Here is a 27,359-nt window from a genome sequence, read left to right on the forward strand (position 1 = left end):
CAGCCTTAGAGATAGTATAAGGAGCTCAGACATCCGGAGGGAGCTCGAAGTAGAGCTGCTGCTCCTTCATGTTGAAAGTGGTCAGTTGAGGTGGTTCGGGCACCTGATCAGGATCCTCCTGTTAGAGGTGTTCCGGGCATGTCCCACTGGTAGGAGGCCCCGGGGCAGACCCAGAACACACTGGACGGATTACGTATCTCATCTGGCCTGGAATGGCATGCTGATCCCAGGTGTCACAGACTTTTTTTGTACTTTATTAATATCTTGCTAATTTTGGGGGGTATTTCTTTTTAAGCTGCTCATTGCTTTCTTCCCATGTTTTTAAAAGAGACAAAGCCACAAACAATGATTTTGCATCATTGTTCTCTGGAATTTGACATGTCGACACATCCTTCATCACCACCTACTGGCCTGGCGAGCATCTGGAGTTGTTTCGCGTTCTAGTATGAATAAATATTTTTTAAAATGAAGGTCATGTGGACGAAACACAGAGGAAAAACATCTATTGTAAGAACTCTCTGTATACATGCGGACAGAGCTTGAGTGACCTGCATCACTCTGTTGATGTCTCTGCACACCTGTCCTGTGTTTTGGCCCATCATGGCCACCATAGCACATATGTGCTTTCTTGCCCCAGACTGCGCCTTGCAGGCAGTAATGTGGATACCTTATGATTGAATACAGTGTTATAACTGAAGTCACATGAACTCGTGGCTGTAACGTGTTTCCTACATTATAATGTGTATTTCCTGCACAGTGACACTCAGAGCTGCTCTCTCTCTCTCTCTCTCTCTCTCTCTCTCTCTCTCTCTCTGTCAAATGCTCGCTTGCCCAGTGTGCAGCCGACCGAGACAGGAGGGGGAGGGGCTCCCTCCTCCTCCCTCTGTCTCTCTGGCTCTGTGTCTCTCTGTGTCTCTCAGTAGAGTCCAGAGGACGGACGCTTGCTTAAATTGTGGAGATTCACTTCTCTCATTTCTCTTTGTCACCTTGCCTCCATCTGTTTTTTTTTTTCTCTCCAGTGGACAGACGGACGCTCCTCATCATCACCTTCATCACCTCCACCACCCTCCTCCTCCTCCAGCTGTGGGACTGTGTCGGACGGATGATGGGATGATAGAGACTAACAGAAAGTTGCAGTGTGTGTTTGTGTGTGTGTATGTGTCGTCCTGTAGTGTGATCAGATTGGCTGATTGATCACCCAAAGTTAACATCCCACTCATGAATTCTTTCCATCATCACCATAGTGACCGGCGACCTTGGCGGCAGCGGCGGTTTCCACACAATGTTTTGAGACTTTAAAGCTCATAAGGCTTGTTACCGTAGCGACCAGGATGCAGGTGTCCATAGCATGTAATGTTGGCGGGGGCGGCAGTGGTGGCGGCGGGGCCAGCGAGCACCCGCTGAAGGAGCGGCGGGTTGCGATGAACACCAGCAGCGCCCCCACCTGTCAGTCAAAGGTCAGGGCGGAGCCAGTCAACAGGACCACCCTGTTAGGCCACGCCCATATGAAGGAAGCCCTTGGTCGTCATAGCAACATGAAGTACAGGTGAGAGAGAGTGAGAGTGAGATGGTGAGACGTCACATGACCAGACAGGTGCAGTGTGTCGACTCGTGTTACAGTGTGTGTGTGTATGTGTGTGTGTGTACCTGTTTTTTTTTTTTTGTCAGGACCTATTTGAGTTTAAGACCTTGCGAGGACACTTTTGGAAAGGAAGGACATTTTGTCTGGTCTTCCCCTTTTGGACAGACCTTCAGAGACCTGTTTGAGGTTCAGAGGTGGTTTTAAGGTTCAGGTTTGAACCAGGTTCAGGTTAGGTTTGAGGGGTTATTTTAGGGTGAGGGTTTAGGTAGGGCATTATTTTTAATGAGGGTCCTCACATGTACAGCAGAACATGGCTGCAGTTGTGTGTGTGTGCGTGTGTGTTTGTGTATGTGTTTGTGTTTGTGTGTGTTTTCCGTTGGTCTCATTGTTCGAGTGCGAGTGGGGAAACAGAGTGGAACGCTGCCACATCTGAGCCGTTTAACCAAACCGATCAGAGCCATTGATCAGCACTGGGGTATTGATTATTTATTGATGATTGATGTGTCTCTTAAACTCGATCCACAAACATGGATACAGTTTGAATATTGATGACTCAGATATTGATACTCAGTCTGTAGAGACTGTGTGATATTGATGACCTGGTTTCAGACCCAATGATTCAAAATTGACCTGGATTAAATATTGATGACTTGATCTTGGACTGTGACATGAATATTAATGACTTGGCCTTGGACCTAACTATCAAACACTTTAGATTGGACTGTAACATACATATGGATGACTCGGACTCTCCTCTCACTGGCTTGGGCCTAGACTTGGACTTTATGACTTTATAATATATGTAAGATTTTGACTTGTACCCAGACAAGAAAATCAAGGACTTTGACTCGGACATGAACCTTGATGACTTGGACTCTGAGCTGAATATCAATAACCTGGACTTGAGTGTCAGTACCTTAGACTTAGACATAAATGTTAAATACTTGGATTTGTATTTAAATCTAAATATCAGTGACAGTTCATTTGAAACTGACCTGGATATTGATGACTTGGACTCGAAGTTGAATATCATTAATTAGGACTTGGACATGAACACTGAAGATCTGAACATGTATTGGGACCTACATATCAGTAACAATTATGTGGACTCTGACGTGAATATCAGTGACTTGAACAAGGTTGTGGATGTGAATATTAAGGACTTGGACTTTAACTCTGACAAGAACTTTGATGATAAGGACTCTCATATAAATCGATGTCTTGGACTTGGACATCAGTTACTATGACTTGAACTTGGACTTACACATGAACCTTGATGATAAGGATAAAAACCAGGTAACTCAGTGTAGAATTCCTTGGTACAGGCAGAAAGTTTAAAAATGCATCCAAGGGTCTCTGATTATAGTTAAGAATCCTTCATTGATTCACGGATAAACCAGCGTGTTTTGACTAGAGAGTCTTCATCAAGGTATAAAATCTTTCACATTCAAGTCTGAGTCCAAGCCACTAATATTCCATGTTGTCAATGTCCAAGTCCAAGTCCAACCAAATCATTGATAGTCATGATTCCTTGTCATCAGTTTACTTGTCAGGGTTCAAGTTTAAGTTCTTAATATCCACACGTGCCAAACCCAAGTCTGATATTGATGCTTGAGTCCAAGTCACAATCATTCAGATCAAAGTCCAAATCATCTATTGTCATATCTGAGTCCATGTGTAAGTCAGCAACATGTAAGTCTAAATACAAGTCGAGGTCTTCGAAATTCAAAGTCCAACCTATTGACACTCAAGTCTGAGTCCAAGCTACTGATTTTCAACTTCGAGTCCAAGTCATCAAGGTTCACGAAGAAAAAACAGGGAGTGCTGCACTGGCTTAACACACTGTGTAGTTAATTGTAAAAAAATGTCAGGTGCTCTTTAAGTATAGGACAAATAGTCACATAAAGATGAAAAGCCTTTATTTGCCTTTATTGATTCATGGACAAACCAACGTGTTTCAACTAAAGAGTCTTCATCAGGGTGTAAAATGCAGTGGGAGCAGGAGCAGCAATTTAAGAGTTCATGTAAGGGTTCATGTGATACAGGTCGCATGATATACTGGTATAGCCCACTTGAAAAAAAAAACACTTGATAGAAATTGCAGATTAAAATGACTATGACTATTCACACAACAGTAAAAAGAGGTTCAATCCAAAATAAAAATAAGTGAAGTGGAATAAAAATTACATACGGTGACAAACCTGCACAGAGTGATAAGTGACAGAAAATGAAAAATGTACAATGAAATTTAAGGAAAATATGACAAAAAGGATGTAAGAAGTCAGAAGGGAATAATAATGATGATACATCCAAGACAGGCTTCTTACGTTATTGTCTTTTTTTTTTCCCATGCGTCATTGAGAGTGATTTATTATGTTTTTCTCACATCAGACCCTCCTCTCAGCATCTTATTGTTGTTATGCTTTTGAACTTGTGAGGGTGAACCTTTGTGTATTCAGGGAAAGAAGTAAGAGGTTGTCACTTATTGGCAATATCTGGCTTGATGACTCTGTTTCTTTTAAACACTGGGTTGATAATCTTCTTAAAAGCTAAAGTTTTATTTCAGAAACAAGTCCTGTTTCTCCTTTGATGCTGACAAAAGGCTGGTTGCTGCTACGTTTCTACTGGTTCTGGATTACGGTGATCTGTTGTACATGAATGCATCTGCACATTGTTTACACATGTTAGATGCTGCATATCATAGAGCACTGAGATTTGTTACTAACCGTAAAGCCCTCACTCATCACTGTACGCTTTATTCCACAGCTGGTCGGCCATCTTTGACCTTCTGTAGGCTCAGCGACTGGTATTTGTTCATTTGAACAGAGATCTGACTGTAGCTTCAGTCTGAGATCTGAGGACTTAGTTTTGTTGTCTTCAAAAAGATTTAAAGCTACGTGAATTGGTCTCTGTCTGATTTTAAAGCTCTTATAAGTACCAGGATGAATGAATCAGTTTGGTCTTGACATTGTGCGTAGGTGTTCTAATATTTCTACGTTACTGTGCATCTTTTATGTTTTTTATTGTGTCGTTGTTTGGCTGTAACTTTTTCTTATGCTGCTGTCTCGGCCAGGTCTCCCTTGAAAAAAGAGAGTGTTGATCTCAACTGGATGTACCTGGTTAAATGAATTAATTAATAAGTGCCTTTGTACATATGTTCCTGAGTGTGATCCTTTGTGAGCTCTATGAACTTTTCCTGCCTTTGAATATTTAGGCTAAACTTTATTCCTACTGTCATGTCCTGTCGTTAGTTATTATGAGTAAACTCTTTACGAATATTCCAACTTTATATGTGCTATGAGGTTGTTGTCCATCCACACTGGGCTGTATCTATTGTACAGCAGATTTTTATTTTTATGTCACCTAATGTGCCGATTTGTTACAGTATATAATAAGTTTTATGCCTCCGTGCCGGTGATAGCTGTGGTCAGAAGCATTATGTTTTTGGGCTGTCTCTACATATGTCTGTTTGTACATACATCCATCCCATCCTTGTGAACACGATATCTCAAGAACACCTCAAAGAACATCTTCAAATCTGGCACAAACGTCCACTTGGACTTATCAATGCATTCATTTTTGGTGGTCAAAAGCCAAGGCCACTGTGACCTTGTCTGTGTCAATTCTCGTAAACACGATATCTCAAGGACGCCTTGAGAGAATTTCTTCAAATTTGGCACCAAAGTCGACTTGGACTTGAGGATGATATGATAGGATTTTAGGGGGTCAAGGGTCAAAGGTCAAGGTCACTGCAACAATGTCTATCAAGGTCACTATGGGGTAATATCCTTACATTTGGCACATACGTCCACTTGGACTGAAGAATGAACTGATTACAATTTTGTGGACGAAGGTCAAAGGTCATGGTCAGTGTGACCTCACAAAACATGTTTTTGGCCATAACTCAAGAATTGACTTAAACATGGACTCGTGACATGGGCATGATGATTGATGACTTGGAATTGGATATAATTAAGAAAGATTTGGACAGATGTGAACACTAATAGCTTGAACTCTGGCGAATATATTGATGACAAGGACTAATGAATGACTTGGTTGGACTTGGACATGGATATTAACAACTTGGTCTCTGAATATCAGTAACTTGAACTTGGACTTGATTGTCAAAGATTTCAAGGTAACTAAGGACTCAAACTCTGAGAAGAATATTGATGACAAGACTCAATAATAGGGATTCCATATGAATATTGATGACTTGATTGGACTCAGACATGACTACCTATGACCTGGAGCTAAGCATAGCCTGGTTCCAGACCATAGACCCCGCCCACTCAACTGAGTAGGCTTGCATCTCTGGTCTGGCATACTGCAATGAATTTGCAATTTATCTCGTCCAAACGATGGACGGACCAATGAACGCCGGGGGTGGGGGCAGGTCTAGCGATTAGCCAATCAGCACCACGCTGATGTCAAGCTGTACGCCGGTGGGTAACTGGTGAGGATAGCAACAATGGCAACCGCTACAGATCCTACAGACCACATTAATGATGCTATCGAGGTATTTCGCCACTACTCGCGTTAATGGAGGACCAAATTAAGGAAGCTGCTAAACTGGATTTATCAGCGACGCAGCTGGGCGTGCATGACGACGGAGACATTTTAAACGGGCAATGCTCGCTTGTTTTCGGCACCCCTGAGGCATGGATACTAATAACGTCAGATTCTGGGTGAGTCGTTGATCTCTACTGATTGGTAAGGGAAAAATCAAATTCCCTCCCCCTTGTAAATCGCCTTCAATGGAGGCAGTGTCAGACTGAAGGTTCTGGGAGCTTCAGTCTGACACTCAGGCTAAGCTAAGCAGTGAAGTTTGACGGTCCTGACTCGGACCTGAGCATCAATGACTTGGACCTGGACTCAAACACTCACATGAATATTGATAATTTGGAGAGAAATATTAAATATTGGCAGTGTGAACTCAGATGTGTTGATACTTAAACTGTGACATGACTGTCTTTCTGTCTCTCAGTCTTTCTGTCTCTCAGTCTTTCTGTCTTTGATGTCTATAAACAGTTAAAGTGACTTTTGTTGGTATTTTTAGTTTCTCTGTCAAAACGAAGCCGTTTTGTTTCTCTCTCAGTTTCTCACACAGAAACACTCTGATGGACTTTAACTGTAATGCTGTGTACTTGTGTCTCGATGTACTGCAGTACTTTAACTGTAAGGCTGTGTACTTGTGTCTTGATGTACTGCAGTACTTTAACTGTAACGCTGTGTACTTGTGTCCTGATGTACTGCAGTACTTTAACTGTAAGGCTGTGTACTTGTGTCTCGATGTACTGCAGTACTTTAACTGTAATGCTGTGTACTTGTGTCCTGATGTACTGCAGTACTTTAACTGTAACGCCGTGTACTTGTGTCCTGATGTACTGCAGTACTTTAACTGTAATGCTGTGTACTTGTGTCTCGATGTACTGCAGTACTTTAACTGTAATGCTGTGTACTTGTGTCCTGATGTACTGCAGTACTTTAACTGTAAGGCTGTGTACTTGTGTCCTGAAGTACTGCAGTACTTTAACTGTAATGCTGTGTACTTGTGTCTCGATGTACTGCAGTACTTTAACTGTAACGCTGTGTACTTGTGTCCTGATGTACTGCAGTACTTTAACTGTAAGGCTGTGTACTTGTGTCTCGATGTACTGCAGTACTTTAACTGTAAGGCTGTGTACTTGTGTCCTGATGTACTGCAGTACTTTAACTGTAACACTGTGTACTTGTGTCCTGATGTACTGCAGTACGCAGTGCACCATCTGTGTGACCTCTGCAGGATTAAAGGTCCAGATGAGTATATACAGTCCGTGTTAATTAAAGTCAGAGGTTTCATTAGACGCTGCTCTAATCACACACACATGCTGCTGCTGACGTGTGATTGGTCGACAGATGATTCGTCAGAGAAAGAACTATATGTTCATCTGTGATGTGATTGGTCAGAAACCACAACTCCCATCATGCACTACATAGCGTGTGATGTCTTGGTTGCCAAGGTAGCCTTTGTTTAAAGTTCTTTCTTCCCTCCACCAACACATCGCCACGGCAACAGTAACACCAGTAAAAAAGAAAAAAAAAAAGCAACAACCTTGAAAGCAGATTGAATCTGTTTTTGTGTCACTGAGTAAAGTCTGACTCTTTACATTTTGAACATGTTGTAATATCTGCTGGAGAACGATCTGACACTGGTCCTGTGTGGACCGTGGGGTCCTTATATATAACATACTATATACTGTATGTTTACTGTATGTGTATGTATTCATTAATTTTCTGTAACTGCTTATGTTGTTAGGGGTCACAGGGGGCGGAGCCTATCCCAGGGTTCACCCTGGACAGGTCACCAGACTATCACAGGGCTGACACATAGAGACAGACAACCATTCACACTCACATTCACACCTACGGACAATTTAGAGTCACCAATTAACCTGCATGTCTTTGGACTGTGGGAGGAAGCTGGAGCACCTGGAGGAAACCCACGCTGACTCAGAGATGCCCCCAAAGCTGACCTCTGTCTTTCAAAAGAACCTTGGGAACCTTTGACTCTGAACTCTGTTTCCACACACAAATTACCAAGGTCGTGTAATCGTGCTTTCTTCAACTTAGAAACACTGCAAAAGTAAAACTTTTTTTTTTATCTAAAGTGGACCTTGAAAAAGTCATCCATGCTTTCATCTCGTCTCGCTGGATTACTCTAATGCCCTGTGTTCAGGGCGCAGCCAAACGGCCATTTCCTGTCTCCAGCTTGGTCAAAACTCGGCTGCCAGACTTTTAACTAATTCCAAGAGACCCGCTTTCCAAACTGTATCTATTTATATTACGGCAGGGATGTAGACCCCTGGCATTGCACAACATGTGGAGAACTGAAGTTCCTGACTTGGATCCGACCTTTGACTGGGACAAAGTCTGGTCCAACATACTTTTGTCTTTCGGAGAAAACTATTCCTGATACTTCTTGTTCTTTGTGTCCAATGAAACACTGGAGAATGGTTGCTTCTGATCTCTCTAAGGTGCTTGACATCAGCATTCCTTGCTCACCCTCCACACTTATCGTAAATGATTGGCCGAAGACGCACTTCACACTGCTCAAAAAACAAGCGCTACTAGCTGGGCTTACAGCTGCGAAGAAACTGGTTGCTGCCCATTGGAAGCCTCCCCACACCCTCTCTCCCTGTGTGTGGCTTTTGGCATACTTAGGGCGCACTCACACTGGGCAATCGTACCGTGCCCAAGCACGTTTGCCCCCTAAAGTCCAGATTATTTGGCAAGTGTGAGTGCAAGTGTACCGTGCTTGAGTACAGTACACTTCCCTGGCCCAGTACATTTGGAAGAGGTGTGCTTAAGCACGGTACACTTGGTCACTCATGCGCACAAGGTTATGTATGCAATGCGCGAAACGTGGTGATGACGTATGAACCATGCGAACATTACTCCACAACAACAATAGCAATGGTGATGTCGAAGGGTTCACGTTGGTCAGAAGAAGAGGTTGTATCTCAACGTGATGATGTATGTGTCGGACGCAACCGTGCTTGAGTACGCTTGGGCTCGGGGTAATGTGAGTGCGGGCCAGGGGGGACGGGGACGGGGGGCATTCATGCTTCAGCATGGTACTAAACAACTGGCCCTAGTGTGAGTGTGCCCTCAGATATTGTGTATCTGTAGCTATCGACAGCGCGAATCCACGGGGCTAAAGAAGAGACAGTTAAGATGTGGCAGTCGCTTTCAGTGAACCTTACACATCCATGCATTCATTGTTTTCTGTTGCCAGTGGGTGAACATGTTGGTACGTGACTTAATAACTTAGAAATTCCCAGACTTCCTCGTTGCCTCAACAGGTTCATTTTCAGCCACCTAAAGAAATCCGTATCAGTTTCGGTGTGCGTTATCTTAAGAATATTTTCACTGCTGTACCTTCCAGATTTTCCATCAACATGGGAACCCCCATAAAATAATTTACCAAACCCACAAAGTAAACAGCAACATGAGCTGCTGTGAACACACGCTGTTCTTCTTCTGTGGTATTTGTGACTGTGTAGCTGTTTGCTGCCCCCTGGTGGTCTTTACATGCAGCTGGTGTCAACAACTCATGTCAAACTGACTTTTATTGATTCATTAATTAACTGATTGATTTGATTGTTTTTCAGGAATCTTGGTAAATCTGGGCTGAGAGTGTCGTGCTTAGGACTGGGTGAGAACACACACACACACACACACACACAGTGACATATATATACCAGGGTCAGTCAGTGATTCTTTGTCTCTTCACAGGAACATGGGTGACGTTTGGCTCTCAGATCTCTGATGAGGTACCAACGCATGAACAAACGGTTACATAACCATCACTGAGGTTCCTGCTCACATTAATGTGGGTTACTGCCTCTGTGTGTGTGTGTGTGTGTGTGTGTGTGTGTGTGTGTGTGTGTGTGTGTGTGTGTAGATGGCGGAGAGTGTGATGACAGTGGCGTACGACAGTGGAGTGAACTTGTTCGACACAGCAGAGGTTTACGCCTCAGGGAGGTACAGTACAAACTGTCTGTCTGTCTGTCTGTCTGTCTGTCTGTCTGTCAGTCTCCTGGTCTGAGGTGTAACATTTGAGTCTCGGTCAGGCAGGAGGAGGTGAAACCTTCAGTGAGCTCCTCTGTAATTAACTCAGCAGTCAGGACCTTGTAACCATGGAGACATTATGGTCTGTAATGGACATGGACATTCGGCAGGACAAAGACAAAAGAGAGTCAAAGGGGAGGCAGAGACACTACAGTGAAAACTCTTCCTCCTCCTCCTCTTCGTCACTCAGTGAGATGAAACACACGTTGAAAGCATTCAGTGTGATGTAGACTTCAAACAGGAGCTGCTCCCAGATCAGTCACAACAGTCTGAGCAGAGAACAACAACAACAACAAAGTTTTTCTTTCATATGAATGTTTAAAGTACCAACAGTGACAGTACTCTTTATGCAGGAAGTAAAATGTACTTTTATTCAGTGGGTTCTGTATGTAACTTTTGTACGTGTATTATTCGTTTTTTTATTGCCAATAGGTGAATAGGTTGTAATTTCAAAACAAAGTGAAATCCGAGAATGTTCTATAAATAGTTTTCTCATAAATAATAAATATAGTATCTTCTGATCAGCCTGTATCAATTTCAGGCTTTAAATAACAGCTTCTGATTAGGTCCCACTTATTTCCTGTTTATGTCCCACCCACTTCTGGTTTAACCTCCACCCATTCCAAGTACAAGTGCAGAAACAGATAATGGTGGATTTTGTTAATCCCTGGTTAGTAAAGAAATGGAGTCCGCTAATGTCAACATACGACCAGCACCCACCAAGACAGAGTTCACACATGCTGTGATTGTGTAACATAAACTTGGTAGCGTTGGCTTGAGGAGACAGACCTTTGCTTGCTGCCCTCTCGACCCCCCCGAGTTTTTGCTGGATCAGCAAACTTTCTGTTGCTGCAGTTACACAGGCTAGACCCAGCATGTACGTAAACAGTAAATCCATGAAATTCAGTACACCAAATCAAAGTTTCAGTTCCCCACAGTGCTGAAAAGAAATCCCAACAATACAGGAAGCACCTGACATGAAATACATTGATCTGCCATTGGCTGCTTTGTAACTTCAGCTGATAGAGTCGTTTTCAAACAGTGAGCTGTTTAGTATCACACAGCTAATGGTCCAACTGAAATATAGGAACTTTAAACATAACGTTATTGTGAAAATATGATTGTATTTTATTTTCCAGCATTCTGTCAACATGATGACAGTCAGTCACGGTCAGTCTCATGTGCGCCACTGCTTTGGTCGATGCCCAGGTTTTGCTCGGGGCTACAGAGTGCGATCAACAGGATGCTGACTGCAGTACACTTAACAGCCTCAGAGAGAGAGAGGTCACTAATTACAAGGATTTACTGAAAGTTCCATACAGAACATTTAAAAACAGAAATTTGACTGCAGTGTATTTCTACACTATGGTACTTCTATTTTTACTTTAACATTTAAGTACTTCCTCCACCAGCTGTTCATATATATATGTTTTTTATTTTGGTTTGAAATATATATGGTACTGATATTCACACAGTGGATGGAAACAAACATCAGCTTTTATTTTGAAGGTTTTGTGTCTCTAAAGAGGACTGAAGTCTCTGTCTGTCTCTCAGGGCGGAGACGACTCTGGGGAACATCCTGAAGAAGAAAGGCTGGAGGTAAATCTGTCCGTCTCTTCTGTTTGACTTTGTCTTTTCGGTCTCTCCAGGATGTCACGGGCTGTTTTTGGCATTGTTGCAGCCGGAAATTCCTGATTTCACAGCAGTTCTGATGGGTGTTTTGATGTTTGGGAGCAGGTGAAAATTGCAAAAACAGTTGCATTTTTAAATTTTATTTTTTAATATAATAAATTGAAAATTAAAGGCAACTTGTTCCAGTGAGAATAAAGCAACACTACAATCATGACATCGCAACATCCTGGAGGAACTATATCTTACCACTGATAAACTAAACCTCCTGAGACTCTGTACCATCATATGAGGACGTCACATTTTGGGTTTGCAGCTTAAACTTCATTCTACTTAACTCGGACCTGTCTCCTCATTCGTAGTCACTTTTTTGTGCCATCTAGTGGTAGTAAGACAACAATACACTAATCCATGTAAAACATGACGGCAGCCATCTCTGCTGAGTCAGTCTGCAGCCGATCCTGACACAAAAGTGGACAAGGTCCAAAACCTGATCACGTGTTGTGGTTGAAACTTGTTTATTTAAGATTAATAATGTTTGTAGTTTGATATGGCAACACATTTGGCCAATCTTAATGACAGTGACAAACTGAGATACTGTTAATTAGAAGGTACTCGTTTGAGGACATCGGGACTTTATTATCGTCACGTTTTAGGACATTGGGACATTGTTGTCGTCTCATTTTAGGACATTAGAACTTAAATATTGTCTCGTTTGAGGACAATGGGGTTTTACCATCGACTCCTTTGAGGACATTAGGGCTTTATAATAATGTTGTTCGAGGACACTGGTTTTTCGTTATCATCTCATTTGAGGAAACTGGGACTTTTATTGTCAGTAACTGATGCTGACAGCAATAACTCTGTCTCTCTGTGTCTTTTTGGGTGTCTCTCTGTGTCTCTAACAGGAGGTCCAGTTATGTGGTGACCACTAAGATCTACTGGGGAGGACAGTGAGTGCTGCGAGTCATATTTACTGTATTTACATCGAATCCATTTATTATTTTGCCCGGTGACGTGTTTTATTACCACTGTGTGTATTGAAGTGTGTGTTTGTGTGTGTTTGCAGGGCAGAGACAGAGCGAGGGTTGTCACGGAAACACATCATTGAAGGTAAACAGGATTTAAAATTCTAAACATTTCAAAGAAAACATCGTCATCATCACTGATGATTTTAATGTTCAGCTTTACTGCCATCATTCAACACAAGACTCTAATGATAGAATAAGAAAAGAAAGACAGAAGGTACTCCTGATAAAAACTTTATTTTATAGATGAAATGTGAATTATTGTTTGTGATTTAAATATCTGCACTGTTTTGAGTGTGACTGCACAGAAACTGCTGGAGGTTTTAAAAGTTTCGTGTTAAAGGACATAATGAAACTGTACATGAATCATCTGTTATATTTACGAGGATGTGTTGAGACATTTATATAAAACCTTATATATTTTCATAGAGATTGGCCTCCTGTCTTCTTCTTTGACTTTTTATCAGTTTTGATGGTTCAGACAGTTCCATGTATATATAAATAATTTATTCTCTTTTATACTTTGAGTTTGATTTTTTCTGTGAAATCTGCAGCTGTTAAAGTCCAGAGCAGAGACGAGCTCATTACTCTGCTCTCTCAGGAATTCAACTAGAAGCAGAGTTTTTTGACCTTATAATCCTTATTGATCCCCAGAGAGGGAATTAAGATGTTGCAGCCGCTCAAGGACAGAAATAAATACAGATGATGGCCTTTGTTTATGAATGTATCTTACAAACCAGTGCAGATCCGAGTGTAGAAATCATTTTACATTCGTGTGTGATTTGTGAAACGTTCGTATCTCGCTGGTCACAGTTTAGAAATGATCGAGTGTTGATGAATGTGGCCGCTAAAAACGACTGTCATATAAATAGTACAGTTGTAACACAACTGAAAAACGACAATAAACTAAAGGTTAAACATAAAACATAATGATATTATTTAAAACTTGCTGGATGCAGCAGCTGGTGCATTCTTATCCTTCCATTTTCAGTTTGTTCACTTTCATGATGAATCATCCTTATGTACTAAAGTTTGTTTTGGAGTTCCGCAAGGTTCTGTGCTCGGACAAATCCTATTTACTCTATATATGCTTCCTTTAGGTAACATCATTAGAAATCACTCTGTAAATTTCCATTGTTATGCAGATGATACACAATAATATTTATTGGTTAAGCCAGAAGAAAGTAATCAATTAACTAAACTTCATAACTGCCTTAAAGACATAAAAACTTGGATGAGCACCGATTTCCTTATGTTAAATTCAGATATAGCGCCTACATAGTTTATGAATTTGATTGATTGATTGAAGTTGTAAAAACACTGTACGTCTTCTGCATGGAACCTGTCGCGATGGTATGATACGCTGAAACGCTTCTGGTAAGGCCATAATATGAGGAGCTAGAAAGTCAAAACATTCTCATTCCGACCTCACCACATATTGACGTTTGGTCATGGACTTTCCACGTCCACATATGACGTCCAAGGTACCCTGGGTGTGTTGGTTGTTGACGTTCTGGGACGTCGTGTCAACTTCAGCCTGTTACATGCATTGTCTGTTTTCAAAATACGCTTCTGTTTTTACAGGAAATGTACAGTTTCCATACAACTGTAGGTAGATTTTGAAAAAACCAAAAAGGGTTTGGCTTTACAATTGCTCCGGAAGCTAACACCAGCCTGCCCGCCCTACTCAGACTTTTGCTGCCTTAACTTTCATTGTTGTCCCTCTGCGTTTCCCCCTGTTGCCTCGAGGTGAAAAAGATTACTTTTTTCATCGGTGTCACTGACCAAGCACCTGGTTTCAGTGACCTTGGAGTGAGACCGGGTTTGGAAGTCTCTATAGAGTGAGTGGGAGGAGTGATGGATGGGTCAAACAAACCCTGGACTTTCACTCAGGAGCCTGCTGTTCATGTCCTGTATGAATGTAGAGCCAAACCATGATGTGTTTTTCTAAACCCAACCATGTGCTTTTGTTGACGTCCTGATGTGGATAGTGGCATCCCAGAATATCAGCAGCAGACGCAGGAGGATACCTAACATGTCATATGCGGACGTAAAAGTCCACTGACAAAGTGGCCATAAGTGACGACTTGGGATGAGAATGTGTTGGGTCATTTATATAAGCAAGTTTTATTGACACACGGCCGACAATCAAGTTCTACGTAAATATACAGAATTATATATGTCCAAGTTAAGTAATCAAGCTGTGCTCACAAATCCAGGAAGTTACAAACGTAATACGTGTTACAAATGAGCCGCTGGATGCTCCGATGCTTTGGCGTTCCTTACAGACCAGAGGTAACATGCATGATGTGAAAATTATGCAAACTGATGAACAGTTACATGCAGACCACCGTAAGGATTTTAGCTCCTCAATGTACAAACACAAATTTATATTTGGAAAAATACCTCTGTGTTTTTATTTTTACTTAGTTGGTGTAAAACTGGTTTTCCAGCTGCTGTTTCCTGCAGAGTGGACGAATCCTGATGATGTTTGTCAGAGATGTCTAACACTGGACTGGACACATGTCGACATGATGACCTTATGATGACAGATATGTAGCAAGAGAAAACGTGTGTTACAACTGTAATGTGTTACAGTTGAGGCGACTCTTCTTTATAGGGTTTAGTGCAGCAGAATACAGACAGTGAAGAACATTTAATTATCATAAAGTATCAGCAGACTGTTCATTAAAACTTTATAATGAGATTTTATTAGAGGAATGTAAACACACACACACACACTCACTCACTCACACAGTCGGCCAGTGTCCTCTGTCAGTTGTCGGAGGTCGTCGAGGCTTTAAGAGGCTCAGTCACACCAAGACTGGATTAGGAGTTTTGCGCACACACACACACACACACAAAGTAACACACAGTAACTCACACACACACCCGCAGAGATCAGTCAATCATGCATCCCGCTGAAAGCTGCTAACAGCTCTGTTGACTTAAATCATTCTCTAAACTCTAAATTTAACTCACAGAGAATCCCAGAAACGGATCCTGAAACAGCTCCACATCATCATCACAGTATTTCACTTTAACTTTCCCGTCTATACTTCAAAGCTCCAGTTTGAAGGATTTAAAATGAATATAATGCAATAAGTTTTCTTTAGTGTATAATCACCTGAAAACAAAAATCGTGGTGTTTTCGTTACCTCAGAATGAGCCGTTTATATCTACATAGGGAACAGGTCCTCGTCTACAGAGATCACCATGTTGCACCGCCTTGTTTCTACAGTAGCCTAGAACGGACAAACCAAATACTGGCTCTAGAGAGGGACATTCATGTTTTCGCATCGGCCACGGTAGTTCTCCTACAAGCCTGGTACATGTGAGAAGTTTCAGTAATATCCCCCGTAATATTTGGAACACAAAAAAGTCGTGTAGTTCAAAGAAAACAGCTGTAATATTTGGGGAAACAAAAGTCGAAGTAAATTTAAACATTTTAGACAAAAAAGTTGTAATAGTCCAAGAAAACAAGGTCAGATAAAGTCAAACATTGTGGAGAGAAAAAGTAATATTTTAAGAAAAATAATCGTCATATATTTCATCAAACAAAGTTGTAATATTTTGAGGAAGAAGTTTAATAACATCAAAACATTTTAGAGAAAAAGTTGTTAGAATTTGGGAAACAAAAGTCGAGTAGTTTTGAAGATTTTTTTACAAAAAAGTTGTAATATTCCAAGAATAAAGTATATATATATATATATATATATATATATATACATATTAAAATTAAAAGTCGAGTAATGTCAAAACAGGTTGGAAAAAAAAATAATATTTTGAGATGACAAAGTTGTAATATTCCAAGAAAAAAAGTCACGTAAAGTCAAACGTAGAGAGAAAAATTGCAATAATTCAAGAAAAAATGATGCTCATATATTTTGTCAATATTTTTTATTATTTTGAAGAAAAAGTTAAATAGTGTCAAAATATTTTAGAGAAAAAAGTTCGAATATATTGGGACAACAAAGTCAAAATATTCCATGAAAAATAGTTGGGTATTGTCATGCATTGTGGAAAAAAAATAGCAGTATTTCAAGAAAAAAGTCTTCATATGTTTAGACCTAAAAGTTGTATTAGTTTGAGAAAATAGTCGAGTAATGTCAAAACTTTTTAGAGAAAGTTGTACTATATTGAGAAAACAAAGTCAAAATATTTTAAGAAAAAAAAATCGGGTAACTAAAAAAATTAAATATTTCAAGAAAAAAATGTTTAGACCAAAAAGGTTGTAATATTTTGAAAAAATAGTCAAGTAATGTCAAAACATCTTGGAGAAAAAAGTTGTAATATTTGAGACAACAAGGTTGTAATATTTATGGAAAAGTTGAGTTTAGTCAAACAATGTAAAGAGAAAAGTTTTCATATATTTTGAGAGAAAATGTTGAAATATTTCAAGGAGAAAGTTGAGTAATGTTGAAACATTTTAGAGAAGAAAGTTGTAATATTTTGGCACAACAAAGTCAAAGGCTCCAGCTCTGTATACTGTCATATAAGCTGATTGAATAAAGTTATAATCAAACTAAACTTTACTAGTGGTGGAATCTATCTGAGTACATGTACTCAAGAACAGATTCCAGGTACTTAGACCGACTGTTTAACAGCATACATTCTCTAAAGGGTTCACATGTAGACACGTCAACATGTGAACACGTTCATGTATGTAGGAAGCCACCGTGACTGTGACTGTGTTAACGCTCATTAAAAGCCTTTCAGACCGTCTAATCTTTAACAAACAAACAGTGTCTCTGTTTGTCCTTCAGAAGGTCCCCACGCGTCCAAGATAATTCCGCCTGACAGAGCTGTCAGCATCAAACAACACAACCAACTATATTTAGCTGAAACATGAAGAAACAGACTTTCTGTCAGCTGTTTTTACGATAAATCTCCTGAAACAGGAAACACGGAGAGTTCCTCACGTCGCAGTAATGGGAGCTGTCAGACAGAGCTTTAATACAGAGTGATACATCGGTTCAGACACGTTCCTATCTCTGCTGTCAGCGTCTCTCTGGGCGCTCTCTTTGAGGTCGTTTTGAGCCTTTGTGATTATTCTGAGTCTCTTTGACATCGTTTTCTGTTTCTTAGTGAACATTTTGAGTCTCTTAGCAATTCCTTTGAGTCTTTGCACTTGTTTTGCATCGCTTAGCAATCCTTTTGAGTCTCAGCAATAGCTTTGAGTCTTTGTGGACGTCTGGTATCTCTAAGCAATTGTTTTGTGTCTCTTAGCAATTGTTTTGTATCTTTGTGGTCATTTTGCGTCTCTTAGCTTTTGCCTGGAGTCTTTTTGGCTGTTTGGCATCTCTTAGATTTTGCTTGGAGTCCTCATGGCCATTTGGCGTCTTTTAGCTTTTTCTTTGAGTCTTTGTGGTTGTTTGGCATCTCTTAGCAATTGCATTGAGTCTTTGTGGTTGTTTTGCGTCTTTTAGCAATTATTTTGAGTCTTTGTGGTTGTTTTGTGTCACTTAGGAATTGTTTTGAGTGTTTCAGCAATTTCTTTGTGTTTTGTGGTTGTTTTGCGTCTCTCAGCAAATGCTGTGAGTCTTTGTGGTCGTTTGGAGTCTTTTCGCTATTGCTCTGAGTTTTTGTGGCCGTCTGGCATCTCTTAGTTATTGCTATGACTCTTTGTGGACGTTTGGCTTCTTTCAGCCATTGGTTTGAGTCGTGTTCAATTTGCGTCACTTAGCAATTGTTTTGAGTCTCTTAGCAGTTTCTTTGAGTTTTTGTGGTTGTTTGGCATCTTGTAGCTATTGTTTTGTGTCTTTATGGTCATTTTGTATCTCTTAGCTTTTGCCTGGAGTCTTTTTTCGCCGTTTGGCATCTCTTAGCAATTTCTTTGAGTCCTTGCGGTCATTTTGCGTCTCTTAGCAATTTCTTTGAGTTTTTGTGGTCATTTTGTGTCTCTTAGCAATCCATTTGAGTCTTTGTGGCCTTTTGGCCTCTTTTAGCAATTGTTTTGACGCTTTGTGGTTGTTTGGAGTCTTTCAGCAATCCTTTTGAGTCGTAATGATCACTTTGCGTCTTTGTGGTAAATATATGACAATAATTATGTGTTTTCCAGGCTTTATTCCTCTTAAAGTACAAAACTATCCCAGAGTTCTGCTCACATTACATTTTAGAGCCAGTGACAAGTTGTGATTGGAGAAATTAATTAATAATAAAGAATTAACGTTTCATCAGGGGAATAATATGTAAAAGCAAACTGTAAATGTTCATAAGAAAATTCTGATTCAGTTTATTGAGTCAGGATGTCGTAGGTTGGGAACATGAAAGTGTTAAGATTAATGTAAACATCAGCAGAGCTGGTTTGATGAAACCTTCATGGTATGGAGGCCTGTAAGGACCAAACAGTGAGGACTGACAGCTGCAGTCAGTTTGTCTTTTCAGGTCATGAAATGGTCCTTCAGTGCAGAAAATAAAACTGTTTTTATTCTAGTTGATTTAATTATGCATATGTGTGTTGCAGGTCTGCGTGGATCTCTCTCCAGGTTACAGCTGGACTACGTGGACATCGTCTTCGCCAACAGGAGTGACATCAACGCACCCATGGAGGGTCAGAAACACACACATAAACACACACATGAGCACACACACTGTAAAAACAGTTAAGTTTTCATAAATTTATTTGTAGTGATGTTTTGTTAGAAACTTGAATTCAGCTACTTTAGTGAAACGTTTTATGAACATGAAACTTTTCAAACAAAGAACTTCTGTCTCAAAATCTAATAATAGAATAATAATAATAAATACAAAAAGTTTCTTCAGTCATTCAACGAGAGAAATCGTCAGAAATAGAAAATATTTTTACGAGACAGACAATGGATAAACTTTTCTTCTGATATCTTTCTTTTGGTTTGATCTCATCTCTGTGTTATCATTCACAGTGTAGCTGAATGCTTATGTGTGTGGACTTTATATATTCAATAACATTAATTCACGTAAAGAAACAAAATGTTTTTTTTAATTAAAAAGTGCAGAAAGTTTCACAGAAACAAAAAGTGTTTATTCGTAGTTTATGTTTGTGTTTGCAGAAGTTGTTCGTGCAATGACCTTTGTGATTGATCAGGGTATGGCCATGTACTGGGGAACATCCCGCTGGAACGCTGTGGAGATCATGGTACAACACAACATACAAGTAGAACCTCACAGAACCTCAGAGCAGCTGCATGTTCAGTTAACCCATTATTGGTCCCTCCAAGTTTTCACTAGCTGTTTTGTGATAGTTGCAACCTGGATTTTCTTAATGTTGCAATGTTTTGGGGCTTTTTTCCCTTTTCTATCATGAGAAGAATTTTTCATTTAAAGTTTATACTATTTAAAAAAATATATACAGTTACATAGGATGCACATTGTGGTATTACGCATTTTAAGAACCAATATTGGCAAAAAATAAAACAAATATTTAAGAAAATCTTTGTTATTTTATCATCGAGAAATCCTGGAGGGACTGCATTATAAATATATTTCCTGTCTTGCAGTTGGAAATCACTCACAGGTCCCAAACCAAGCATAACTTCATCTTTTAAAGTTGTGTTATTAATTTTTTTAAAAAAGAAAATGGCAACACATTCTCACTCCGACCTTGTCACATATCAATGTTTGGTCGTGGACTTTTCACATCCAGGTAGGACGTCCAAGATACCCTGGGTGTGTTGGGTTTTGAAGTTCTCTGACGCAGTGTCAAGTTCTGCCTGTTACAAGCATTGTCTGTTTTCAAAATACATTTCTGTTTTCACAGGAAATTTAATGTTTATATACAGACTCTTTCAAAATAAAAGCACTACGTCGATAAAATGCATGCACCAAGTATGAGATTACGATGACTTCAGAATGAGACGGGGCTGGATTTGCTGCAACTTATTCCTCCAACCTTTCTTAAAATCTCAACAGTACAACTTTAATCTGAATCAGACGGGTTTATTGTCAAGCAGCACTTTGCTTTGGAGGATTGGTGCATAGAAATAAACATATAAAAAAAATTAAACAGTAAAGGCAAATATTTTAAACAAACATCAAGAGACATAAACATAGACAAGACAAAAATATGAATGTAAAAAATTACCATAACAACATGTACAATATGTTAAAGGTACCAGGCTGCAGCACACATAACAAAATATTGTGCTTAATCTGTTTTCCATATTAGATTAGCAGTTTTTAACAGTCCAGAATACTTTGTTATACTTTAAACATGAGCTGCAGTTCATAGAGCACCAAAACAGGAGACATGTGGCCCACGTTTCATTTTACTGCAGCTGTAACGAGTGTGACACCGCCATCTTTGTTGTCCTCGGTTGCTTTACTTTGAAAAGTGAAACAAACTCTTTCTCTGGTCATTTTGCTCTCTCGCTAAAACCAAAATCCTCCCTCAGCACAAGTTTACAAACATCAGCAAATTCAGTTTGTGTCTGACACATTACTGACCTGAAGTACAGCAAAAAATGATGAGACAGAGAGATGGTGCTGGCTTCACAGTCTCCACCTGCCGCCTACTGTCCAAAAATACAACGAGGGCTTTCTCTTTGGCCAAACACCAGAATACTCACATGAAAACTGAAGAACATCTTTCCAAAAAGAAGAACAGTCACACAAATGTGATCACACATTAGTGGGCATCACAAATACATCTGATATAAAATGAAAGAGCTGTGCAGTTTTTAGAGGTGTGCAAAAATATTATCTTGGCAATGTGCAAAGTTCACCGTATTAAGAAGAACAAAATTACCTTTGTGTTTTATTTATTTTTTGTTGCTAGATAAAGATAAAAATATAAATATAACTAATACTAATATTAATAAAGTTTATTTAAACATTCAGCATTAAAATGAAACACGTACTACACGGTTTCATTTTCATATACAATGCCAACGTCTCACCTGTCTGTCTGTCCTGTAGGAGGCATACTCTGTGGCCCGACAGTTTAACCTGGTTCCTCCGGTGTGTGAACAGGCAGAGTATCATTACTTCCAGAGAGACAAAGTGGAGCTGCACCTGCCTGAACTTTACCACAAGATAGGTACAAATACACACTCACTCACACACACCAAGTCTTTGGCAGGGTGTTGCTCAGTGTTTGGCAGGGTGTTGCTAAGTGTTTGGCAGGGTGTTGCTAAGTGTTTGGCAGGGTGTAGCTAAGTGTTTGGTAGAGTGTTGCTAAGTGTTTGGCAGGGTGTAGCTAAGTGTTTGGTAGAGTGTTGCTCAGTGTTTGGCAGGGTGTTGCTAAGTGTTTGGCAGGGTGTTACTAAGTGTTTGGCAGGGTGTTGCTAAGTGTTTGGTAGAGTGTTGCTAAGTCTTTGGCAGGGTGTTGCTAAGTGTTTGATAGGGTGCTGCTAAGTGTTTGGCAGGGTGTTACTAAGTGTTTGGCAGGGTGTTACTAAGTGTTTGACAGGGTGTTGCTAAGTGTTTGGTAGAGTGTTGCTAAGTCTTTGGCAGGGTGTTGCTAAGTGTTTGATAGGGTGCTGCTAAGTGTTTGGCAGGGTGTTACTAAGTGTTTGGCAGGGTGTTACTAAGTGTTTGGCAGGGTGTTGCTAAGTGTTTGGTAGGGTGCTGCTAAGTGTTTGGTAGAGTGTTGCTAAGTGTTTGATAGGGTGCTGCTAAGTGTTTGGTAGAGTGTTGCTAAGTGTTTGGTAGAGCATTGCTCAGTGTTTGATAGGGTGTTGCTAAGTGTTTGGTAGGGTGTTACTAAGTGTTTGGCAGGGTGTTGCTAAGTGTTTGGCAGGGTGTTGCTAAGTGTTTGGTAGAGTGTTGCTCAGTGTTTGGCAGGGTGTTGCTAAGTGTTTGGCAGGGTGTTACTAAGTGTTTGGCAGGGTGTTACTAAGTGTTTGGCAGGGTGTTGCTAAGTGTTTGGTAGAGTGTTGCTAAGTCTTTGGCAGGATGTTGCTAAGTGTTTGATAGGGTGTTGCTAAGTGTTTGGCAGGGTGTTACTAAGTGTTTGGCAGGGTGTTACTAAGTGTTTGACAGGGTGTTGCTAAGTGTTTGGTAGAGTGTTGCTAAGTCTTTGGCAGGGTGTTGCTAAGTGTTTGATAGGGTGCTGCTAAGTGTTTGGCAGGGTGTTGCTAAGTGTTTGGTAGAGTGTTGCTAAGTGTTTGGTAGAGCATTGCTCAGTGTTTGATAGGGTGTTGCTAAGTGTTTGGTAGGGTGTTGCTAAGTATTTGGCAGGGTGTTACTAAGTGTTTGGCAGGGTGTTGCTAAGTGTTTGACAGGGTGTTGCTAAGTGTTTGACAGGGTGTTGCTAAGTGTTTGGTAGAGTGTTGCTAAGTGTTTGGTAGGGTGTTGCTAAGTGTTTGGTAGAGTGTTGCTCAGTGTTTGGCAGGGTGTTGCTAAGTGTTTGGTAGGGTGTTGCTAAGTGTTTGACAGGGTGTTGCTAAGTGTTTGGTAGAGTGTTGCTAAGTGTTTGACAGGGTGTTGCTAAGTGTTTGGCAGGGTGTTGCTAATTGTTTGGCAGGGTGTTGCTAAGTGTTTGGTAGAGTGTTGCTAAGTGTTTGGCAGGGTGTTACTAAGTGTTTGGCAGGGTGTTGCTAAGTGTTTGACAGGGTGTTGCTCAGTGTTTGATAGGGTGTTGCTAAGTGTTTGGTAGGGTGTTGCTAAGTGTTTGGTAGAGCGTTGCTCAGTGTTTGATAGGGTGTTGCTAAGTGTTTGGTAGGGTGTTGCTAAGTGTTTGGCAGGGTGTTACTAAGTGTTTGGCAGGGTGTTGCTAAGTGTTTGACAGGGTGTTGCTCAGTGTTTGGCAGGGTGTTGCTAAGTGTTTGGTAGAGTGTTGCTAAGTGTTTGGCAGGGTGTTGCTAAGTGTTTGGTAGGGTGTTGCTAAGTGTTTGGTAGAGTGTTGCTCAGTGTTTGGCAGGGTGTTGCTAAGTGTTTGGTAGGGTGTTGCTAAGTGTTTGACAGGGTGTTGCTAAGTGTTTGGTAGAGTGTTGCTAAGTGTTTGACAGGGTGTTGCTAAGTGTTTGGCAGGGTGTTGCTAATTGTTTGGCAGGGTGTTGCTAAGTGTTTGGTAGAGTGTTGCTAAGTGTTTGACAGGGTGTTGCTAAGTGTTTGGTAGAGTGTTGCTAATTGTTTGGCAGGGTGTTGCCTAGTGTTTGGCAGGGTGTTGCTAATTGTTTGATAGGGTGTTACTAAGTGTTTAGACTCACAAGTCAGTCTTTAGACGCTTTGCTTAACTAAAGACTGATGACTTTCTCCCCGATTTTGTGTTTAGATGGGCGGATACAATTTCAGAGTTTAAAAAAACTTCCTATGTTGCAGAACCAATAGTAAATCTACAGGGCGGTCCTTTGGTGGCTCACCGAACTCTTGTGCTTGTAAACATAGTCCCACTAGAAACACGTGTAGCGGTACAAAATGGCTCAGCCGTACTTGCAGACAACGCCATCAAAGTTAGTGGGTGTTTGTCGCGTTTGCGGCGACACATTCTCGCCAACTAAAAGAAACAAACATAATCTTTTACAAGGCCATGATTCATCCGTCCAGCCAGACTATAGACTATAGAGGGAATCGCCTTGTTACAAGGCGATTCCCTCTATAGTCTATAGTCTGGGTAGAAAATCAGCAGAGCTATATATATATAACTTATATATATATATATATATATATATATATATATATATATATATCACATTTTTCACATCACTGTATCACCGTTTAGACTAATCCGATGTTTGTAAAGTCTATAAACACAATGATTGAACAAACATTACTATTTCTGTGTGCACATTTAGCTGGGCTAACTGTTAGCTGTTAGCCCTGTTAGCTGTTAGCGGTGTCTGTAATAGGTAATAACTCATTAAACGGTCCGTGAAAAAATATCTTTTCCAGCGGATATCTTAGTTACAACATGATTGAGCTAGCAAAGCAGTTTTGTGTTGCTATGTGTGGTATTTATTCAGTTTTGGGAAATCACGATGTCTAGAAAGCATCAGTGGCTGCAGCTGACAGGGACAGCTAACACTAGCAGCAAAGCTAACATCAGGATGTCATCTGTTAAAAGCCTCCTGTTGTCGGATACGACATGAAACTACTCCAGTTAGCTCAATCATGTTGTAACTAAGACATCCGCTGGAAAAAAAATATTTTCTTCACGGATGAGCACACGTTTGATAAAACGGAGTTAAATCTCTCGGCATCCATTTTCATTGTTTGGTAGATTGTTGCTAAATGTTTGGTAGAGTGTTGCTAAGTGTTGTTTAATCTTTTTCTTCTTTATCTCAGTATATTGAAATCATTGTATCTTTCATGTATTTTGAATGCAGTTTTCATGTGTGTAATTCAGACAGTACTTATTTTTCTTTTGAGTTATGCTAACAGTTTCCCCCTGCTCCCAGTCTTTGTGCTAAGCTAGGCCAAACACATCCTGGTCCTGTCTCTGTTCCTGACCCACAGAGATGACACTGATGTTCTTCAGAGAACAAAGGGATTAAATGTTGTACTGTGCCTTTAAATGAGACAGTGGACAGTTGAGTTGAGACCAGCTGAGGTCTGTGGGGACAGCAGCTGTTCAGGTCCAGGTCTAAATATAGACTGGGTTAATGAGGTGGTTCAACACGAGGTCTACCTCCCTCTCCCCCCTCCTCAGGTGTTGGAGCCATGACCTGGTCCCCTTTAGCCTGCGGCCTGCTGACGGGCAAATACAACGAGGGAGTCCCTGAAAGCTCCAGGGCCAACATGAAGGTCCCCACATACACACTGTCTCACACACACACACATGAAAACACACACAGAAATATACACTGAAACACACACACACACAGTGAAATACACAATGTAACAGACGCACACAGTAAAACACACACTCCACAGTGATCAGTGGTACACAACCATCATCCATCGTCAGACCTGCAGGATGAGAGACCATCTGTTACTGTGGTGATCAATACAATGTGCGTGTGTGTGTGTGTGTGGGTGTGTGTGTGTGTGTGTGTGTGTGTGTGTTACAGGGTTATGCGTGGCTGAAGGAGCGTCTCTGCAGTGACGAGGGGAAGAAGCAGCTCAGTAAAATCAAAGATCTCCACCTGCTGGCCGACAGACTGAACTGCACTGCTGCTCAGCTCGCTATAGGTCTGTCTGTCCACCTGTCCATCCACCTGTCTGTCTGTCCATCTGTCTCCATCCACCTGCTTGTCTGTCTGTCTCTGTCTTTTAGTCCCTGAACATCTGACTCTTTTGTTAGATCCTAAATGTGTAACTCTTTTGTTTTAAGTCTCACTCTTTAGTCACTCCATTAAAGTCTCACTTTTTCACTTCCCAAATGTGTCACACTTTTATTTAGTCTCACTCTTTTATTATTCCCTGATTGCCTCACTCTTCATTAATCCCTGGATGTCTCGCTCTTTTGTTATTCCCTGAATGTGTTACTCTTATTATTCTACTACTACTGTCTGTCTCTCTCAGCGTGGTGTCTCCGTAGTGAAGGTGTCAGCTCGGTTCTTCTCGGAGTTTCCAACACAGAGCAGCTGCTGGAGAATCTCGGTTCTATCAGGGTACATACATTTCCTCAATCACTGTAATTAAGTACAAATGTTAGGGTACTTGTACTTCACATGAGTATTTCCATGTTTTGATACTCTATTACTTCTGCTCCACGACGTTTATTTATCTATGCATGAAAAAAACATAATAATAAGAAAAACAACATAATTGTTTTCCTGCAGGTTCTGACTCAGCTGACTCCACCCCTCATTGCTGAGATGGATGCGTTGCTGGGCAACAAGCCACGAAACAGCAAAAAGGAGGCGAAGAGTTGAGGAGGAGGAAAAAGAAACTTTGAACAAATAATCAGAAAACTGGGCAAACGAGATGGAAGGAGAGAAGGACACAAAAAGGGACACAAAGAAGGACATGTGGATCAATAAACAATATTTATTCTTCAGGGACACAGATGACCTTTGTCCTCATCGTCATGGAGACGGAAAGACTTTCGCTCCTGCAGATGATCAGAAATATATCAGAAATATTTATTCTTATATAGATAAATATATTAACTTTGGTGCAGAGCCTCGTGTCGTCAGAGCCTCGTTCTGAAGCCGGCCTCAGTTAGCTGGATCATCAGTAACATTTATAAAGAAAGTCATGAACTGATATGAACTATATGAATTATTACAATTAAATTAAGGACTAAACCAGGTGTATTTTGAGATATTATGAAATCCAAAAGAAACAGAAGGTATGGTGTTTAATTATGCTTTTTAAATTTTATTTATGAAATTCTTTAAAAGCAGTATTTTAGTGTGGAATTATGGAAGCTGATTACTGCTGAGAAGAAAAGAGAAATGTATTACTGTAATCGTGACAAAATAAAATGAGCTCAGCTTTTGTTTGAATCGTTAATTTTGTGTGTGTGTATATATATATATATATATATATATATATATATATATATATATATATATATATATATATATATATATAGCGTAATGTTGAGATATTCATACAAAAGCCATTTTATGATTACAACTTAATGAGTTTTTTAAACACCAAGCCAATCAATCTTTAACCTGCTGTAAAGTATTAACAGG

At 40.4% G+C, this 27,359-nt stretch overlaps 1 protein-coding gene across 2 annotated transcripts in view; it reads left to right on the plus strand.

Moving 5' to 3' along the window:
• Positions 1-26,713, plus strand: part of LOC125883702 (voltage-gated potassium channel subunit beta-3-like) — a 31,672-nt gene extending 4,959 nt beyond the window's left edge. Inside the window, exons 1-14 of one of the 2 annotated variants that reach the window (XM_049568177.1) lie at positions 931-1,546; positions 9,736-9,779; positions 9,860-9,897; positions 10,029-10,108; positions 11,750-11,794; positions 12,733-12,777; positions 12,894-12,937; positions 19,319-19,405; positions 19,884-19,969; positions 21,748-21,868; positions 25,421-25,515; positions 25,782-25,902; positions 26,236-26,324; positions 26,496-26,713. In XM_049568177.1, the coding sequence (XP_049424134.1) occupies positions 1,332-1,546; positions 9,736-9,779; positions 9,860-9,897; positions 10,029-10,108; positions 11,750-11,794; positions 12,733-12,777; positions 12,894-12,937; positions 19,319-19,405; positions 19,884-19,969; positions 21,748-21,868; positions 25,421-25,515; positions 25,782-25,902; positions 26,236-26,324; positions 26,496-26,588 (1,203 nt within the window). In that variant the 5' untranslated portion in view covers positions 931-1,331 and the 3' untranslated portion in view covers positions 26,589-26,713. Of the gene's footprint in view, positions 1-930; positions 1,547-9,735; positions 9,780-9,859; positions 9,898-10,028; positions 10,109-11,749; positions 11,795-12,732; positions 12,778-12,893; positions 12,938-19,318; positions 19,406-19,883; positions 19,970-21,747; positions 21,869-25,420; positions 25,516-25,781; positions 25,903-26,235; positions 26,325-26,495 lie in introns of those variants that run through there. The other variant, XM_049568176.1, reaches the window with a different exon arrangement.
• The last annotated feature ends 646 nt before the right edge of the window (positions 26,714-27,359 follow it).

The sequence above is a fragment of the Epinephelus fuscoguttatus genome, linkage group LG23, assembly GCF_011397635.1.
Source record: "Epinephelus fuscoguttatus linkage group LG23, E.fuscoguttatus.final_Chr_v1".
NCBI classification, from domain to species: Eukaryota; Metazoa; Chordata; class Actinopteri; order Perciformes; family Serranidae; genus Epinephelus; species Epinephelus fuscoguttatus.